This window comes from Actinia tenebrosa, unplaced genomic scaffold (genome assembly GCF_029948245.1).
Source record: "Actinia tenebrosa isolate PJP-AT-01 unplaced genomic scaffold, QUT_ActTen_1.0 PGA_scaffold0__85_contigs__length_37466705, whole genome shotgun sequence".
Taxonomy (NCBI): domain Eukaryota; kingdom Metazoa; phylum Cnidaria; class Anthozoa; order Actiniaria; family Actiniidae; genus Actinia; species Actinia tenebrosa.
In genome coordinates this window covers 14,098,418-14,119,202 of record NW_028292569.1, presented here as the reverse complement: position 1 = coordinate 14,119,202, position 20,785 = coordinate 14,098,418, and the positions used below count along the sequence as shown (strand labels likewise).

The following is a 20,785-nucleotide window of genomic DNA, read 5'->3' as shown; positions in this document are numbered from 1 at the left end:
GGATGAAATTGCTTCAAATGTAAATTTTTTATTCAAATTTGCTTAAAAATTTATGCACGTTAAATATTATCAGTCTATAATAATTAATGATAAATGTGATTTTTGTATGACAGGCTTGTTTGAGTTCAAAAATATAATCAAAATTGAACGACTTTGTTGCAAAATTTTCTTCAAGCGTAGGTAGTTTCTTTTCTGTGGGTGTATGGTTTTCATCAGGCTAGTGTGGCTTTGCTGTCCAGTGGTAGATTCTTTGTGAAGCTACCACCTCGTGATTTGACAAAAGAGTCATACCTGAGATAAGAAAGACAATGGTAAATAAGGTAGCAAATAGACCTTGCATGTAATGTTTTTCTATAGACCCCTTGCACTCAGTCCCGAGTGAGAGGAATCGTACGGGGGACAAAATAATGAATTTTTTTTTTTGCACAAGAAAAGACGACCTATTGTTTTGTCCCCCAGAACAATTCCTCTAGGAAATCAATGCATCTCACATCAAAGCATCTCCATCTGGGGGACAAAATGAAAAATTTTTAATCTCCTGAGTACTGGAACCTATTGTTTCGTCTCCCAGATTGAGCTGCATTTCAAAGTGCTGCAAGGGGTCTATTTCAGACCAGCTGTCATTCCCTTGAGAATAAGATTCTTTGCTTAAGTCATATACATATTCATGTGCCTTCTTGCAATTGTAAGCAAAGAAATAATACTCTAGGGAATTAACACATCTTCTGAAAAGCCCACTTCCGAGATATGCTTTGATTGTCACACAGAAAGGTTTCAGTATGAGGCTACATGCTAAATTAAATTTATTTTTACCGCCTGTCACGAATGACTGAGCATTTAGCACGTAGCCTCATACTGAAGCCTTTGTGCGTGACAATCAAAGCATATCTCAGAGGTGGGCTATTGAAAAGACATTATGCCCAAGCAAAAGGGCTTATTACCATACAGAAAAAGTGGCACCAAAACTTACAGGTTTTCATAGCCGAGTCTCTCTTTTGGAGACACAGATGGCCTCATCGTAGAAGCTGCTCTATCAAGGTCTGATTGGGTGATATATATTATATTTTCCTTTTTTTCTGACTTTGCCTGTGGGAAAATAAATGTTTTAGGGTTTACAATACATGCATACTTCTCTTAAGCTTTCTGATGAATAAAATTTAATTTGTATATTAATTAATAGGCAAATTGATTGATTGATTGATAAGATGATTGATGGATTGATAAAATGATTGATCGATTGATAAGATGATTGATCGATTGATTGAATGGATGAATGATAATCAATGGTTTCACTCTGGAGAGGAAGATGTTTTTCTTATAAATAATCAATTGAGTGAATGAACGATCAAACGAACAAACAGATGGATGAATTCATTCATTTATTCATTCATTCATTCATCCATCCATCCATTCATTCATTTATTTAGTTTCACTCACCATAGTCTGAAGTGCAGAATGTTTCTTCTCAAGAGCAGCAAGCTGTTAAATAAAAGTAACACTTTGTAAGAAGGAATATAAAAAAACAAAACATTTGACAGCTAAAAACAAACAACATGGAAACCTAGTATTATTTATTAGTAATATCCTAATACTATCCTGAAACATGTTTACATGAGCCATCCTAACCTCAGTTTGAATAGTGTCGCAATCTTCTCTTGATAATGTTTTCTTTCCTTCACTGATACTAAAAGCCAAAAAACTTTCCTGAATTACTGACAGCTGTCCACTCATCTCATCTTTGTCTTCTTTTGGATTTCCTAGTTGTTTTGTTTCATCTTGCGTGTTGAATATATTTCCATACAGTTTAAGCTTGCTGGTACATCTGTGGATGGACTCTAGTTGTGCATTGTATAGAAGTGCTTTCAAGTCAGCTCCAGTGAAGTGGTCACACTTGTCTGCTAATGTTTGCAGGTCAACATCGTCGGCAAGAGGAATGTTGTGTGTTAATGCTAGGAGAATCTCTAGTCTTTCAGACTAAAAAATAAGTATGCTTTTTGTTAATCTGTCATTCACTTTTTGTCCTTTTTTCATTTTGGATGAGAGCTTAAAACTAAATAAAAATCAGGTTTGTAGTACCATATTTATACTTGGAGATTGAAGAATGAATGGATGGAGCCAAATTAATGAATGGATACATAGATGGGATGGATGAATGGGATGGATGGATGGGATGGATGTATTGGATGGATGGATAGATGGGAGGGGATGGATAGATGGGATGGGATGGATAGATGGGATGGCTGGATAGATGGGATGGATATATGGGATGGGATGGATATATTGGATGGGATGGGATAGATAGATGTGTTTGGATTGATAGATGGGATGGAGGGATGGATGCATGAGATGGATAGATGGGATGGATGGATAGATAGGAGGGATGAGATGGGATGGATGGGATGGATAGATGGGATGGATGGATGGGATGGGATGGATAGGTGGGATGGATGGATGGGATGGGTAGTTTGATAGAAGGATAAAGTATATTGAAAAACAGATGAATAGATGGATGGCATTAAAGAATGAATGAAATAAAGTGATAGATAGAAAATATGTCTTAGTGAAGGGATGAATGAATGAAAAAATGCCTAAATAGATGAATGGGTGGATGGGTTTGGACAAATAAAATGAATGGATGGATAGAATAAAATGGACACATTGATTAATTGAGCTGTATTGATCGATAGAAAATAGCATAATAATCAATACCTTGTTAGGAATAGGGCAGTATACACACTTATCCAGTCTTCCCGGTCGTAACAAAGCTGGGTCAATAAGCCCTGGTCTGCTTGTTGCAGCAAGTATATAAACTCCCTCTAAGCCCTCCACTCCGTCTAGCTGTGTCAACAGTTGATTAACAACACGGTCTGTCACCCCTGTACTGTCGTGACCACGCCGAGGAGCAAGAGAGTCAAATTCATCAAAGAACAAAATACATGGCTTGGCTGTCTGTGCCCTGTGGACAAAAGTGAAAGATGTTACACTTTATATTAGCTAGAATATTTGGCCTCTTATTTTTGAGGCTTCTTGTGGAGTAATACACAATACCCTATTCTCTCAGTGGAGGGGTTAAGAGTGCACCCCTTTTCTAAGGATGGGGAGTTGGCACCCCATTTTCTCTGGTGGCATTAGAGTACCCCACAGTGGAGGGCTTAGGAATATCCCCTGGATTTTCTCTGCGAAGAGGAGAGTTGGTAGGTAATCCCAAAGAGTGTTAAGAAAGAGTACATTGAGCAAAGGAAATTATTAGATAATAAATAAAATAAAAAAATTATAATAAAATAAAATAAAATAATAAAATTAATAGATAATGATATACCATGCAAAAACATCTCTGACAGCCTGTTCACTGGATCCTATGTATTTACTCAACAGCTCAGGTCCTTTGATGCTAATGAAGTTCAGCCCACTTTCTTTAGCCACAATACCAGCAAGCAATGTTTTCCCAGTTCCTGGGGGACCATAGAGGAGCAGACCAGAACGAAGGCGAAGAGGACATTTTAAAAATATCTTTCTGTACTAAGATTAATGCAAAATAAACAACAATATTTATTAGGGTTTCATTCCTTTTAAATATTCTGATAATAATTGAATAGCTTTTCTTCAAAGAAGGCGAATGTGAAGGAATGTAATTGAGCTCCAATTGGAAGAGATAAAGGTAAAGTACTGGCAGTACTAGTAGCAGTAACGGAAGCAGTAGCAAGTAAAAACATCAGTAGCAACAACAGTAGTAGCAAGTAGAAACAGCAGTTGCAGCAACAGTAGCAGCAGCAGTAAATGCAGCAGCAGAAGTAGAAGCAGCAGAAGCAGCTGAAGCAGCAACAAAATCAGTAGTAGTGACAGCAGTAGCAGTAAATGCAGCAGCAGCAGTGGCATCCAGTGCTTATATCAGGATCATTTTTTCATTATTAAACCCTGAATCATAAAGCTTACTTTTGAGGGCCAAAGAAGAGTCTCCTTCAGAGCTTCTTTGACATCTTGCAGTCCTCCAACATCAGACCAACTCAGTTCCCCAGCCTTGTGCAGGTGGACTCCTTGAAGAGATGCTGGTATGAACCCTGATAATGCTTGGTGGAAATCATCCAGAAGAAGGCAAGGCTGACTTGGTTCTGAAAAAGATCATTCATTAGATTAGCTTGTCTACAACTACTACGAGGGATGGACTAAACAAACTCTTTTCCTATGTGATGAAAGAGACTAGAAATTGAACTTGAAACCCCAAAGGTGAGAGGTGCATTTCCACTACAACACCCATGATTCCCCAAAGTCCCCTGTATTAACTATGACTTGACCTACGCTTGAACTATATAGACTTTACCTACCTTTAGTTTTATTATTTTTTCTCACAACAGAGAAATGCAGTGCTTTGTCAGTTAGTCTACTAAGATCCTTGGGTGAGAATCCCTCTGACTTTTGAGCAACAGATCTGCAACAAAATATTTAAACTCATCTATAAAAGCACCCTGGGTGAGAGATTATACTTGATCTTTTTCAAATGTAGAAAAGAAAGTGCATGTCATAGCTTTAGAATCATAAATATTCTAAAGAAAACTAGCAGTTAAAAATTCATCAATTTATACCTGTGCTACATAAGTTGATAATAAAGAATGATTCTTTGATGGCAAACAGTAATAATCTGTTCAATAATTCACGATTACACACACTTACTTTAAGACAGCATCTAGCTCTTGTTGGCTGACATTCTCAAACCTTCTTTTGATTATTACAGAGAGCACTTCTTCTCTTTGCTCTTCACTCAAAGCACCAAGCTCTACACAGCACTGGAAAATATGAGAACCATGCCCTGACTGTAATGCAGCATGGAGAGAATCAAGTGATCTGCTTGTTGCTATGACGGCAATTGAACTGCTGTTGGCAACCTCTACTGCCAGGAGGTCCTTGAAAACTGAGAAAACAAACCAAAATAATATAAAAATAAAACAAGGAAAATGTTTATTACTATTGAAGCCTTGATTTTATCTACACAGATCAAACCCTGAAGCAACCTTTGGGCTGATCTAAGTCAAGGTATGGTTAGCACACAGATCAAACCCTGAAACAACCTCTGGGCTGATCTAAATCAGGGCATGGCTAACTCACAGATCAAACCCTGAAACAACCTTTGGACTGATCTAAGTCAGGGCATGGCTAACTCACAGATCAAACCCTGAAACAACCTCTGGGCTGATCTAAGTCAGGGCATGGCTAACTCACAGATTGAACCCTGAAACAACCTCTGGGCTGATCTAGGTCAGGGTGTGACTAACTCACATATTGAACCCTGAAACAACCTCTGGGCTGATCTAAGTCAAGGTATGGCTAACTCACAGATCAAATTGGAATATAGCATGTTGGGCTTTCAGGAGGGAGAAAACCTTCAAATCAAGATAAAGACCCAATAAACTCTAATTATTACACATGACACAACCAGCAAGGCCAAACAAAAAAATAAGTGTGTTTCCTGTTGCATGAGAAAAATAATTGAGGTTGGTAGGTCAGATGTTTTTTACTGATACAACAGTGGAAATGAACTTACTGGGAACCCTGTGGTGCATTTGGGAATGAAAAAAATATTAGGGTCGGCAAAAATCAGCAAGAAAATTAGGGTCAGTCGCGCAACAGGAAACACACTTATTTTTTTGTTTGGCCTAATCAAACCTGAGACTCCAGAGGTGAGCGGTAAGAGTATATTGCTATGGGAAGCTCAACATACCTTCGACAAGCCTCTTTCTATAAAATCCTTCTCCTCCCATTTCTTGGGTAAGATTTGGGGCTGAGATCACATGATCAAGATTATCCAATAGGATAACAGATGGTTGGTACCAGGCTGCCTCTGCAAATGCTTGCTGCCATTGCCGCTGAATTGTTTCTACTCTCTTAGCTTTGATGAAATATGGAAAGAATATGGATGGGTGAAATAATGGGATGGGATGAGGTGTAATGGGATGTGAAGAGGAAGGATAGAATTTGAAATAATGTAAGGTTATGATGCCATGAGATACAATAGAATGAGAATGGGAAAGAATGCAATGGGATTGGATGGATGTATCTGATAGGATACTATAGGATTAAATCGGCTGGGATAAAACTTAATAGACAAAATGAAATAAAATAAAGAATGGCAAATTAAATCAAATGGGAATGAAAATTGAATGGGATTGAATAAGATAAAGATGTGAAGAAAAGGTCTCACCTCGTAGCGGAATACAATCTATGATAGTAACATGTGCACACACAGGCCACTGTTGTAGCTGATGACACAAAGTATGTGCAAGAGAGGTCTTGCCACACCCCTCCCCTGCATTGGTGCCACTGCCACATATCAGAACAGCTCCGTTTCCAAGGCCAGCTGTCAAACCACCACTCAGGAGGGTAGAGAAGGGATCTTTTGTCAAGGAAACTAAGAGATGGTTCATACATTTTTTGAACGGTTCATCAAACCCTCTGAAACAATAGGAAATGAGGAGTTGAAAACGAAAACACTTAAAAAATAAAAAACCATTAACTAAGCGATAAATATCTAATAATAAATATTAAACTCTGTGTATTGCAATCTATAGATATCTTTATTGTGGGCATGTTGTCCCATTTTAGACCATGTGTCATTCTCTTGAGAATAAGATTCTCTGTTTGAGGTGTATCCATATTTGTGTGTCTTCTCATAGGCAACTGTTAAATAAAGAAATGATACTCTAGGGAATGACACGTGGTCTGAAATAAAAAGACATTACCTCCAAGGAAAAGAGTTAAGGTAAAATATAAATCATAATATAAAACATAACAATTTATCAGAATTCAATTCCCAGAAAAAAGGAAGAAAGATCAAATGGGCTGCACATGTTCTCTAGAACATGAAGTCATGCTGGTTCTTATCACTTGTTTCACAAGTTAATAAAGAAAAAAGTGTGACCGTAACTCACCCAAGATCCTTGATAGTACAACAACACTGTGCCTTATAGTCAGACTGGACCTGCAACAACTCTTTCACACCTTTAGACATGGATCTCACATCACCTATGACAACCTTTATTCTATCCAGTGTGCTTGGCATGATGTTATGGTAAGGTATGTTCTCAGGGTTGGATGTACTCTGAGTATGACTGAGAACTGTAATACTCATTTCCAGATGAATACCTACCAACCAAATAATATATTTATCATTAGTGGGATTTAGTATCTATAAATCTAATGGGACAATCACGATAGTTTTGTCTACGCATAGTTTCGCCTACTGAAGTTCACCTACGTCATAAGTTTTGCCTACTGAAGTTTGCGTACGTGTTAAGTGCACTATCGCTATGCTTATGTCAACCTTGATTCCCCAATGAAGGAGGGATAGTACAAACCTTGACAATCATAGGTCACAGTGGCTCCATTCCATATCACTAGAGGGGATGCTTCACTGCCTGCTTGACACACCCAAGTTTGGAATGCCACTAACACAACATCATGGCCAAGTTCTTCTATCTTACATATATAAAAAAATTGGGTAAGTAAATACCTTATTCATGTGATATAGCAGTAACTGTGACTGCAAGTGTAGTAACTGTAGTAACGCTAAAGAGCTTCAAAGCTGCAATGAAAGCGTATTTTCAAGCAAGGCTTAATTAAATTGCATTTAACGTTTTTATTATTAAGATATTGTTAGTTATGTAATTCTAGTTTTGTAAATAGTTTCTGAAAAGCCCTCTTGGGAGAATACTATTAAAGTTTATTATTATTATTATTATTATTATTATTATTATCATTATTATAACTGATTAGTCTGCTTGATAATCAACTTGCCCATAATCCAGGTAACTTTGCTGGTAATCCAGGTAAACTTGCCAGTAATCCAGGGCCGGGTTGTTCAAAGCTGGATTAGCGCTAATCCAAGATTAACTCTATAGGTCTTATTAAGAGTTAACCCAGGATTAGCACTAATCGGGCTTTGAACAACTGGGCCTAGGTGAACTCATCTGTAATCCAGCTGGGAGATGAGCTGCATTATGGGTAAGTCAATTCTCAAGCATGTTGGCAGCCATTGGGCAAGTTCTGGGATTTGATGCGGCATGAGTCCTAGAGCTGTGGAAAGGTGGGGAGAAGGTGCTCAGCACTTACCTTAGCGAGGGTGTCTCTGATAGGATGCAAAATAAGCCCTTGTACTTCCCGTGGCTCGTATGTCACATGACTTATCAGGAACCGTGACATACCATCAGATCCTAACTGTTTTTGTAACAGACTATTCATGGATATGTGACCTGGCAGGGTATCTTTGCTTAGGACCATTTTAACTACTGCTGGGCTGATGGACGTTTCTGTCAAGAAATAGAAAATTAACAACCTTTGAATGCAGAAAGAAATGAAAAAAAAACTTCTGTAAAAAAATGAGTAAATAAATAAATGAGTGAAAAGAAGAATGGGTGGGTGGATGGACTGACAGTGGACAGACAAATGGGTGGGTGGATGGATGGACGGAGGGATGGACAGACGGATGGACAAATGACAGATGGATAGATGACCAGACAGATGAATGGGTGGACAGACAGATGATGGGTGAACAGATGGATGAATGGATGGATGAATGGATGGATGAACAAATGGATGAACGGATTGATGTATATTATATGGATGAACAGGATGAATATGGATGCATGGAGGGATGGAGGGATGGATATACCAATCAATAACTAAACAAATGGGAGAACAAGTGAAAGGATAAACAAAAAATACACTTCATATCTACCTGGCTTAGGCATGACATCTTTCATCCCTTGGTTTCCCTGACTGCTTTCACTCCCTTTGCCCTTCCCCTTACTAATATTCAACAACTCCATTCTCTCTCTCGGTGACAAAACCTTTTTTATCACTACTGTCTTCGCCAGGCCTTCATAATCCTCTGTAAACACAACAGGATGATCTTTTCCACACTTCAGCTTTTGAAATCTAACAGAACTTGGGTGAAGAAAAACAGTAAATTGCCTTAAAAACTTGTCTGTTCTTTTGCCACTTCTTTCTTGGTTCCTAACAATCTGTGAATCATCATTCACAACATGACTTCTAAGACACAAATCTAGTTCTGCTGTCTCAAAAGCATGTCTACAACAGTTTCTCTTCATGCCATGCCCTAAATTATTCACAGCACTGTCGTTTTCTGTATTAATAATTTGATTTTCATTTGTGGAATGAGCTTGAGAAAGTTTATTGTTTTCCATTTCTTCTCCATGCAAAAAATAGTTCCACCAATGATACACTTTAGAGGAATAAGTATCTTTAGAATTTAATTTATCTGGATTTAAAGCTGAAGCATCATTTGAAGTATCATTCTCTCTTTCTGTCAATTGATGTGAAAATGGTTGCTGCCCTTGATTTAAGGGAGCAGCGGATTCAGACTTTTTGGAGGAGGGAATGCTTCTTTGTTTGGGTGCTATTATTACTTCAGTAAATTCTTCTAACACCACACAAGCTGCAGGAGGGTCTGTCTCACCTGTATTATAATAGAAAGAAGAGATAACTAGCTAACCCTTTCTTTTGTCTTTTGATTGTTTGTTTTTGTTTCCTTCCCTACCTTGTTCTCATTGGTTTCTTTTGTCTTATTCTATCATATATACACTCCTTTCTACCACTTCTTTCTCTTTTACTCCGACGAAGGACTAGCGTCCAAAACGTCAGGAAGTTTTTTCATCTTTTCACGGTGTATAATTTAACTTTTTATCATTACTGTAGTATAAATAATAATTATAATTTGATATTTTGAATAAAAATGTTTTGAAAATAGAGCCATGGATCATTCACAAATTGGATAAAATAGTCAATTTTATTGGACCCAAAAACAACCTCTGGGCTGATCAATATCAGGGTATGGTTTACTCATAGAATGAATTAAGCCTTTTTATGGAGACAGGAAAACTGGAGAACCTGGAGAAAAACCTTCAAATCATGCAAAAACCCTGGGGGGGGAGGGGGGTACTCCCACATATGAACTATACAGGGATGATCTGCTGAACAGGGTTTGGTTTTTCAAGCTTCTTGTCATAAACAGGGTATGTAATTTCACTCAAGTTCCAAGTTCTTCCTGAGTTTCCTGTCATATTCAGGGATTCTATTTTCGTATTGACTGAAACTGGTTATCATGGTCGTAAAAAAACGATACGCGAGCTGGCATGATAATAATTGATAATAATAATAATAATAATTCAATTATTGAAACAGGAACTCAGTGCAATAAATTATATCTTTTATCATAAACAGGGTCTACAAATTTGAGGTTTTTTTGTCATAAACAGGGTACCCCTTTCAGAATCCCAGCGGAACACCTCTACCCAAATCCTGGTGGAGTACCCCCCCAAGGGAAAAAACCAAACAAATGCTACTCACAACTTACCTATAGTAATAACAACACAAGTGGTTTTATTTATCCATATTGGGATAACCTGCCTTCTCCATACAACCCTGACTTGATTCAGCAGATTCAGCTCTATGAAACCAGCATGTAATTCCTATCAGGAGTAAAATAAAATGGGAAAACAAAATACATAACAAATGAATGGGAAACGATGGGTATGATAATAATAATATCATAAAAAGTGAAATTTTACCAGAATTTCCCAGTCATCAGGAGAAAAAGGGTCCACATGTACTCTAGCACATGATGGGGTGCTGGTCCTATCCACTAGTGTCAACACAACCTACACACAAAAAAATATAGAATATGTTTATTTGTGCTGTGTGCAGTTATAAAGCAAACTGCAATTGGCAGAACATGAGATAGGTCTTAAGATAAGAATGACACATTGTGGTGCCTCTTGACACTTGTCTTATGTTGTGGAAGAACTTTATAACTGCATGTATACAAAACAGCAAGCAAGTATTTTATTTCTCTTATGCAATACAAGTAAGAATAGCTTTCATTTTGGATATAAATGGGGGGAAAGTGTGCATGCATGCATGCTGTGTACTCTCATAAAACATATGCCTTCACCCAATCAGAACACAAGATTTAGTTTCTGATAGATATGTCAGTATTTTTCTGTTTTTATTGTTTCTTATTAGTATTTAGTATTATTTTTTATAAAACGTTTATTTTGGAGGAACTTTATATGGGACTCTTGTCCTGTTGTTCTTTCCCTCAACTATATGGTGTTTTTTCTTAATTTATTTTTTAATAAAAAGAGTACAAACGCTAAAAGAATAATGTGTGCAACATAAATATCACTAAATAGTGTTATCTTATGCTAATTCTATTGTTTTCTTTTGTTTAATTAGTGCTATTTACTACTAAATAGTGATAGAGTGCAAACAATTAATCCATGAAACACTAATTACTAAATAGTACAAAATAGTGCTAATTAAACAAAAGAAAACAATGGAATTTGCATGAAATTGTGCTATTTAGTATTACTAAAGTTTCACGGTTATATTGTTAACTATTGCACACATTTAGTATTTGTACTCTACTAGTTGTAAAGCTAATAAATAAATAATAATAATAATAATAATAATATAATAAAATAACAGTTTTTTATCTCAATGATATATGTATATATATGATATATAATGATAATGATATATATATTCTTGCCTGTTCTCCATCTTGTATTCCATTGAGATATGCAAATTTCCTGCCTATCTCAATTATGGCAGAAGACTGTGTTTGTCCAATACCGACAGATCTGTTCACTGCCACATCACCTGACCAGCTAACATATGCTACACCCTCTGGCCATTCTACCTTGAATATGATTACTTTACCAGGATCCTGAAAAACAACAACACTACATTATCTCCAATGGTGATAAGATTCCTTGATTCTGTGGCTATTAAGGGAGAATTCATTTTTTAGAAAGGGAGAGGGGGGCAGAGGAATAGGTGTTACCATATGTGCCCAATTTGCTAGCTCACCTGGCTTAGTTTTGAAATTTTAAAATGCCTCCCCCGATACCTAACTTAGAAAAATTGCAAAAATGCAAAGTTGTTACAGTACCAGAAAAAATCAGTGAACCCCCTCTTTTCACTCATAAATATTTGATGCTCCCCCTATTAATTCCTTCCGCCCCCTCCCCCTCATAAAAACAAATGCTCCCTAAATTTCTGGGAGCTGGCCATGGTGTTAAAGAATAATAGAAAATAAAACCTAAAGAGGATTTCAGGTTTCTTTAGGCCACGGAAATAGAAATTGGGTAGTTTGGATTGATAGTCTTTTTATTCATTGTTAAATAGCTTAAATATATATCCTGGCATCATTCGGCCAAATGCCTTTTAGGACGGTCATCTTGAAAGGTCACATGTTGTTTAATATGTGACCATCACATGCAGCCATCATCACGTCCAGCCATAGCACACACTCTCTGTCCTATACCCTCTTATAAAGTTGAATAAAATTTAATGAATCTTTCTATACATATTTCATGTTCGTATGTATGACAATTAATATCTTTGATATCTAAAAAGAGGAAACAGCTTTCTCACCTGCACAGACGTTGGTAGACGTTGAGCTATATCAGCTGAAAGTCCCACAAAACAACACTTACTAGAATTAAGACTAACAGAGGCTGAAAAAAGGCAATTCATAGCAAATCCTCAGTTTATACAAAAGCCACAGTATTCTCATAATCTCTTATCGAGTTTCTGCGTAAAATATTTGAAACAAAATACGTTTTTTGTCATAATTCGTAAGCATTTTGTAAAGTCCCTTCAAATTGACTTCGTCCACCATTTTCAGCGGTTGAGTCTAACGCGGGCTCGCAACCTCAAAATATTAAGGTTTCAAAAAAAAAGAATTTTCATACTTCTAAGTTTCAGTCGGTAAAAAACTTGTCCTGCCATAGATGGCTCGATCATATTTTCATACCAGAACTTAAACTAGGGTAAAAGTTTGCAATTAGGTATGATTTAGCTGAATCAACGTTACCATAGTAACGAACTTAGGGAAATATATCTGCACGTGATTGTGAGTTGGGTTCTTTCAGCAGCAAGATCCATCAAATCTACCATTCAATCTTGCATTTATTGACCTTTCATCCCTCTGTCAGCCAATATTGACGTGTCTGGCTGAGATAAAGAAAGTCTTGGCTTCTCTTGCCCTTTTGAAGTTAAAAGCTACAATCATAGTTTATTCATCTGATCACAATCATGACGGAATATCAATGGAAATTTGTCTGCTCTCTTGACAGAACAAATTGTTGTAATTGCCCTCTCCACTTGCAACTCAACTCCAAACTTACTTACTTCTATATACAACTCCCTAAATCCTAATTGGATCTGTGAATTACATTAAGCTTAAACTTGACCTTTTTTTTAAATACAAAACGAGATTTTTTTTCGTATGTAAAAAAAACCGCTAAAAAAAAAGCTTCATCCATGACCTACTGCGCATGCGTATGAGTCCATCATTGACCCGGGCTATTTTGGGATTTAGTAGACAATTTGTTTTTATGTTGTAAATCTTATCTTTTATGATTACCTGGCGACCCTCAGTACTGCAATCAAGATGGTCCTCTATGACAGTTGTCGGCCATCAAGCCACGAAGATCAAAAAAACTTTAAAGAAGGAACGAATAAATTGAATCTCAAGTTTGGCTCGACGTTGAAGTTGGCTTACGAGCTGCAAGTTCATTCCAAGCAAAATATATATATTTATGGTTATGCAAGGAACCTTTATTTAAACAGGGTAGCCCATTCAGCTGAAAGCTGGTATCCAGAGGGGCCCTTTTTCGTAAATCAACATTACGATGCTTAAAAACAAATCAAAGCAATAAAAGACGGTGTCCCCTTCGTCCTTCACGTGACAAACTATATCAAACATGGTATCGCTAGGGGTTCGACACTAGTCGCCTCAAGGGAGCCATAGTGACACTTTTTCTTTTATCACACGCTCGTTATATTTCAATTTACTCATCGCTCGTCGATCGAAAGATAAAAATCATCAACATTGTCAGCATTACATTCCTTGGCATGTGTTTAGCAGAGATGAAGATAAGTACAAGGCCGGCGCCATTTATTGACACACGGCTCTCTGGAGGATGCGTAGAGTCGCGCGAGTGCGTGAACGCAGGAAAACGCGTGCGCGTGCGTGAGTGGTGCTCGTGCGTTTTCCATACGAGTGTTTCAAGTTCAAGGTTTGCGCTTAATTCTTCTCTGGCAGAAACCCAAGACTGTCAGGGGCTGTTGTGTCTGGCTAGTTTCTATCAAAGCGATAACCCTCCATTCGTTCTAACTCGAGTTTTGAATCGATAAGTATGTTTTGCATGTCTTGGGCTCTGGGATTAAATAGACTTTAGGGAGTAAAAGATGGTGGATTTTGCCGGATCTGAGAGGGAATTATGTTCTTTATGTCTTTGGTGTGGAGATTAATGATGATTGATGAGTATTGCTGCCGACGGGAGCTTTCGACCTTGATACTTCCAAATCAAAACAAAAATACTCAGAGTCACCTCCTCTACATTGATGAGTATTTCAGGATCTCTGTTCCCTGCTCCTTGTCCCAAAACGCAAGAACCACCCCATAGAAATCTGTGATGTAAATTAAAATTGTCGATAAAAGTTTCTGCAATATTTATATCAACAATCATATTCCCTAAACTACAAAAGATATCTAATCCTCGGTCACGACATTTGTAGTCGTTGCCAAGAAATAAGTGTTATTGCGTTTTCGCTACGTTTCCTTGTTTTCCGGCCATCTTCGCAGTGGGCACTGAGCCAGTTAGTACAAGTATAATATCATCACTCCAAGAACTGTAATTAATCAGCTAGTAACTCAGGATGACAAGCTGCGAGCAACAGTCCTCAGCTGGACTGCTGTGTGAATAGGACTCTCTGCCAAAGTCTATCATTTCATTTCCGACTTTATCTGCCAAGTACACCGGCCGCAAAGATGGAATTCTTTGCCTCGAATTAAATATCGATCTACAAATTCCATTAAGTAGGCGTAGAGAGCGTACTATTGCTTGGAGATGTCGATGAACGGTTTCTTTATCCTCTTTCTGTTCCTGGCCACAAATATATCTTCCGTACTTCCCCGAATCTTAGAATGTACAGGTAACAATTTTTTTGTAAATATTCGCGGTTAAAGCGCGCTTCACTTCACTTTTCCATTATTGCTGTCATGTCGCGGTTTTATCTAATTTTTCCCGTTTTTATAAAGACAAGATACAATAGAACTAGGTTTAATGTTATACTGATATCACCGGGAGTTGATTTTTCAAGGGTCAGTTTGTTCGTCATAGAAAAAAACAGGATCAAAATCATTTGAAATTACGAAAGCAAATGGTGATCAGGAAAGATAAATATGGCCATAAAATCAAACTGTTCATGTAATAATTTTAGTGCTCAGTATTTCTTGCAGTGATCATTGAAGGAGTGTGTAATAGTAGGGTGTTAAAGTGACAGTAAGGTTTTTCCCTGCATGGTATCGATGTATAATAATTAGGCAAAAATGTGTTATTGTAGTCAAAGTCTGGCTTTAATCAGCAGCAGTAAGGGGGACTCGCGAATCGCCGGCATTGCCAAAAATCACAAATCGAAAAACACCGGGGGGGGTGGGGTTTTTGGAGCAGTGACGAGGCCCTACAGGGGGTCTTGCGCGATCGGGTGGCAGCGCGAAAAGTCCCTTACTGCTGCTCTGTTGGGTACTGCAAACGGAGGTTAAAAATATCTTATAAATATACGATGCATGAATGTAAGAAGTTCACCAATGACTTCTGTGTGATTTGTCTAAGACCTAAAGTTATCGTACCTAAGCCAGAACCCTTTTGGTGTTGTGGTAAAAAAATGCAAATAGAAGACGACACGTCAGCACAGTGTTACGAGTGTGGTAAGAATATTCGTAATGCCGTACCAAATGCTACCAAAGAGCAGTATTACGCCAATGGAGGTCGTACGAAGACCCCATATAAGAGAATAAGATACTTCCGAGACTGGATGAGTCATATCCAAGGTTTACATCCGGTATATTTAGACGATGAAGTAAGGCAGAAAATCATAGACCACTTAGAAGAGCCAACCCCACAAAGTCTACGAAAGACATTGAAAAAATTAAAACTAGGGAAATATTACAAAGCTATTCCCTATCTTTTGTCTGAAATTACCGGTAGGCGTATTCCTCATGTCCCAGATATGCAAAGGGCCGAGTGGTTATTCTGTCGGCTGGATAAGGATATTCCTTATTACCCCGACGTAATTTACGAAATATTTTACAAAATAGACCCCAACCACCCCCTATTAGAATGGATTCCGAGAAGATGAAATGTGCAGTCGAAATCCCCCTACGTTCTTTTCAAAGCAGATGTCTACTGAGCGAGTTTTCTTTGGAGCTCCTCTTTTGCCTCCTGGTAGATCTTTTTGCGAGATTCCTCGGAAAGATCTTTCACGATGGTTTTTTTATTACCCGACTTTAGCTCCCCGTATTTCTTTTCCTCCGCGAGGATCAAAGAAAACTCCGTGTCGTCTATGCGGCGGTCCCGCAGAGCCTGAGACACCAAGTCGGCGATGGTGTTAGCCTTTGCTCTTGCTAGGGCTATATGAGTGTCGTGCTTGGATATCTTACCGGACAATTGCTTTATAATGCCTGTCGTAACAGCGGAAACAATGCCGCAGACGGCTCCAACGCTGGCCAAAGGAACGCCAACGACTATTCCAGGCCCGGTAAGCGAAGTAGCAACGCCAGTGACTGTTAACGCCACGGACATGGAGCCGGAAGTTATCGCGATTTTATGTAGTATGCTTCGGGCTCTGGCGTACTTTTTCCTGACCTCTTCGTAGTGTTTCGCTTGCCCTTCCAAGTAAGCCAGTATTAAGTTCGCTTTATTCAGACGAAAGTTCTCGGCGTTTAATTCGTTGGGAACATCTGGGTACAACTGAGGTGCTGAAGGTATAACATCCATTATATACTAATGTACGACGCTTTTGGGAATAACATAGAGGAGCAGCCACATCACGACAACCGGGATTATGCCAACTGGAGAGCATTTAGGAAGATGTTTCCGCATGCAGACCCTAGTAAGTTTGAAAGAAGACCCGATGGGATTTACTATGAAGGCTCCAGGATGTACAGCAATGCGGACTTGGAGCCAAAGAACCCAAAACCCGAGCATAAAGAAAGGCAGCCTAATTTTCCAGAGAATTTATTACCGGCAACGGAGGATTACCCATTTTACGATAACAAAGGCGGCGCAAATGACTTTGCTAAGATGGTTACCTCCTTAGAAATCCCCGTGGGTTCTACGACTTTCGAAATAAAAGTCAGAGACATCTTTAGAGAAACTGCCATGAAACATACCTCAGGGAAAGAATCCAGAGAATGGTTATCAGGTCCCAACATGCGGTATTGGCCGCAGCAGTTAAACTTTGCTGTCTGGGCTGCTACTAAAGGATGCGGTATAGCCGCGGACATGTTCCATATTCCTTTCCTGCGATTTCATGTTGCTTTTACTATTCGTAGGATATTGTTTGAGTTAGGAGCGCCGCTTCCTAGTGACACTATCTTTAAGCCGAAGGATAACAAATATGACAAAGTCGCATGGGAGCGATTAAGGAATGAGTTTAAGCTTACCAACCCTGATTTTCGCAACAAAGAGGGTGCCGCCCATGGTTTAGGAGAGACTTACACCTATGCTTCGTATGTTGGCGCCAGCATAGAAACTCCGGGTATGGGGTATCCTAGCAGATGGGAATTCTCCGACTTAGGGGGTAAAGCGTCAAAAGGTGACTTGATTTACTTCATAGAAAGCAAAGAGAAATATCCTTGGGCGCCTTTCTTTGCCGCAAAGGGCATTGGACTGAAAAACCTAGCAAGGATTAATCGAAGCATTGAAGCCTTTGTTTACTGCATTCTAGGGGCCCAGGTTAGCACTCGCAGCCCCATCGTAGATGCCTCCGGTGCGTCGCAGGAAACGCAACAAGTATTCCTTGTCCTCTTCGAAAGCGCTGTTATCGAGAATGAGATTTCTAAGTCAGTTCAAAGATATCAACTTGCGGTGCAGCAATCTAAAGTGCGGCTAGATTACGCCTTGTCGCCCGGTTGTTGGCTAATGCCAAGTAATTTGGTTATCAACGCCAATTCCGTCGTGGGTTACAACAACAAACTTCGACAAGCTACTAAGGATATGAAGTTTGGGGTGAATGACGTGAACTCTGACATGACCAAGGGCATTCCTCACTTCGTAGAGAAACCAAAAAAAGAGGTAGAAAAACCATTAAAAAAGGTGTACGTAGGAAAGCCACCAAAGAAACCAGTAAAGAAGGTTACCGAGGAATATGACCATAACTTACTAAAAGCCGGCTTAGCCGCCGCAGGCGTTGGTCTGAGCTATTATATATGGCGATGAACAACCCCTACGTAGCTGGAGTAGATTGCGTTTGCACAACTTACACAGGTGAGAAAAAATACACCCAAGCGGCTTGGGTTGATGTCACGGGCATGTCCGTGAATTTGAATTACTCAGGAAAGAAATTGATCCTTTGTAGTATTTGCATTGGCACGAGCAGCCATGCCAACGTGGGCTTTAGGTTCCTGGATGAGAATGGCGTACTACAGCCTATGCGCGCGAAGACGAACAACAGGGAGCCCACGCATTTCTCCGTAGAGCCGCCCCCCGGCAGCGATGAAAATTTATCGGTTTGGACTTTCCATATGGTCGCCGATTGCCACGGGAAGGTAAAGCTACAAATGAGAGTAGACGATACTGGAAGCGTCGCGGTAAATAGCATAGAGGATCAAAGAGATCAGCCTTATAATCACGCAACCATTAGCACTCTTACGGTGGTTAGTCTCTAGAAGGGAATTTATTTCCTGACCTTCTAACGAAGGGGACTTGTTTCCTGTAATATATGAATAACCCACACATGAAGGAAGGTTGGTTTTTTCATTACCTTGAGGAAAAAACCTATGTAGATAATGTTTGGCAAGACGCCGGATTGTGGGTGGAGGTTGGGGGTTTAGGATTGGTTATATGCACTATTTGCATTTCAACGCGATACTCCTGTAACGCCGGGTTTAGAATCGTCGATGAGAACGACCAGCCATTACATCCTTACAGGAAGAAGAACAATACTAGGATCCCGGCCCACTTTTCCTCGGAACCCTATAAGTATAGTAGGGAAAACCTAACGGCAATAACTTTTCACATAATAGCCAATTGCCGATATGCAAAGCTTCAACTTCGACCCAGCGATGGGGGCGGCAGCCGCATTCGACTAAATGCCTCTACGCCACTGGCCAATCCCCCACCAGACGCTATTTGGAATCATAAGTCCATTTCTACTATGAGCGTCCTACCCTTGTTACCGCATTATCAAGGCGGCGCGAATACTATCTTTACTTATCCCCAGTCGAGAACACCTCGGGCGCCCGACGACGATAAGCCACCAGTAATACACAAGGATAAGATCAACCCTTCATCTTCTTCAGGAGTACCACTCCAATAGCTACGACTAATATCCAAATGTTATTCCCCACAAACTTTAGCAGTTCTCCGCCGGCCCTAACCGCCAGGCCAAGAACGCTACCCAGCAGCCCAGGAAGACCGGCTGCCATCTTTTTTCCCAAGTCCGTCAGCCCATTGCCTAATTTCTTTACGCCCGCGCCTGTAGCCTTAAGCGCGGACAAGATCACGCCTACTACGCTCGAAATAGCGACCGCAAACGCCAGCGGAACGCCATATTTCAAAAGGGCTCTTTTTATCTTTTCCTTGGTGGTAAGCCCCAGCTCCTTTTCCTTACCTTCTATTTGCGTTTGTAATTCCGCCAGTCTTTCCTGAAGGGTTTCTACTTCCTTTTGGGCTGCCTCCCTTTCTTCTTCAGGGCGAGTTTGATCTTCGATTATTACTCGCTGTCGATCTATTTCGTACTCCAAGTCTTCGACGGCCTGTCGAAGTTGCCGTATTTGTTCCTCCGCCACTGCCTTGTCCACCATCAATTGCCTTTCTCTGTCAACAGACTCCATTAATTCTTGTCCTAAGCGCTGTAGTTCCGTGTCTTTTCCCGCCGCTTCATTCAAAGCAGCCCTTAGCTGATTCCTTGCGTCGCTTTTTTCGTCCAACGCCTTAGAAAGTCTATTCCTAAAGTCTACGATTTCGTCGGCATGGCTCTTAGTAGTTAGTTTATTTTGTTTAATGAATTCGTCTTCCAATTCTCTTATACGTTCCTGCAATGCTTGGTTTTCCTCTTGGACGGCTTCGAAGCGACTAGTAAGACCGCCTTCTTCCTTGGTTACGTCATCAAGTTGTCGCGTAAGGTCATCGATGGTTATGTTATTTTCCTGTATTTCATTCTTAAGTGCTTCCCTTTCAGCCCTTATTTTCTCTAAGTATCTCATTAAGCCTCCAGTCGCGTCGCTATCTTTTGGAAGTTCTTCAAGTTGTTTGCTTTTTTCCTCTTTGACGGTCTCTAATTGGTTGAGTTTTTCCTGGCGCTCCTCTTGCAGTCTGATTGCGGATCTGAGGGCATCTTTGTAGCCAGGGTTCGAAATACCTCTAATAAAGGCCCTTTGAGCAACTTTTGTTTCCTCTTGAGTCAAAGTGCTTAGCATCGTCAAGTTGGGCGTTCCCAGCGCATTTGTGACTCCTTTTGGAAGCTGGTTGTTAAGCAGGTGGGAATTCTTCCTTTGATACAGGTTATACCATTTTTCCCTACCCGATTCTCTAACTTGAACCTGCCCTTTGTCTCCTATTTGGAAGTCCAAAAGAGCCAGGTTTAGGCTTGGGTATCGCTCCCTTAGGTCCTTGATGAGGTCCGCTATTAAGTCCGACCGCACGCCAAGGGATTCCATTTGTAAGTATTCTGGAATGGGCGTGTGGGGGTTCTTAGACTT

At 39.6% G+C, this 20,785-nt stretch overlaps 2 protein-coding genes across 2 annotated transcripts in view; one reads left to right on the top strand and one right to left on the bottom strand.

Annotated features, from left to right (window-relative positions):
- Window positions 1-12: 12 nt before the first annotated feature.
- Window positions 13-12,707, bottom strand: LOC116303471 (peroxisomal ATPase PEX1). Its single transcript, XM_089032173.1, has 19 exons — window positions 12,448-12,707; window positions 11,561-11,737; window positions 10,578-10,667; window positions 10,364-10,478; window positions 8,726-9,466; window positions 8,101-8,297; window positions 7,347-7,467; window positions 6,921-7,134; window positions 6,194-6,444; window positions 5,714-5,881; window positions 4,669-4,906; window positions 4,323-4,426; window positions 3,934-4,109; window positions 3,320-3,519; window positions 2,710-2,956; window positions 1,627-1,974; window positions 1,438-1,479; window positions 971-1,086; window positions 13-291 (listed from the first exon to the last, which is right to left on the bottom strand). The coding sequence occupies exons 1-19, from the start codon at window positions 12,547-12,549 to the stop codon at window positions 213-215; spliced, it is 3,726 nt and encodes a 1,241-aa protein (XP_088888299.1). The 5' UTR covers window positions 12,550-12,707; the 3' UTR covers window positions 13-212.
- A 1,931-nt stretch (window positions 12,708-14,638) lies between these two features.
- Window positions 14,639-20,785, top strand: part of LOC116303496 (tolloid-like protein 1) — a 26,678-nt gene continuing 20,531 nt past the window's right edge. Inside the window, exon 1 of the mRNA XM_031713051.2 lies at window positions 14,639-15,015. Coding sequence (XP_031568911.2) covers window positions 14,931-15,015 — 85 coding nt within the window. The 5' untranslated portion in view covers window positions 14,639-14,930. The remainder of the gene's footprint in view (window positions 15,016-20,785) is intronic.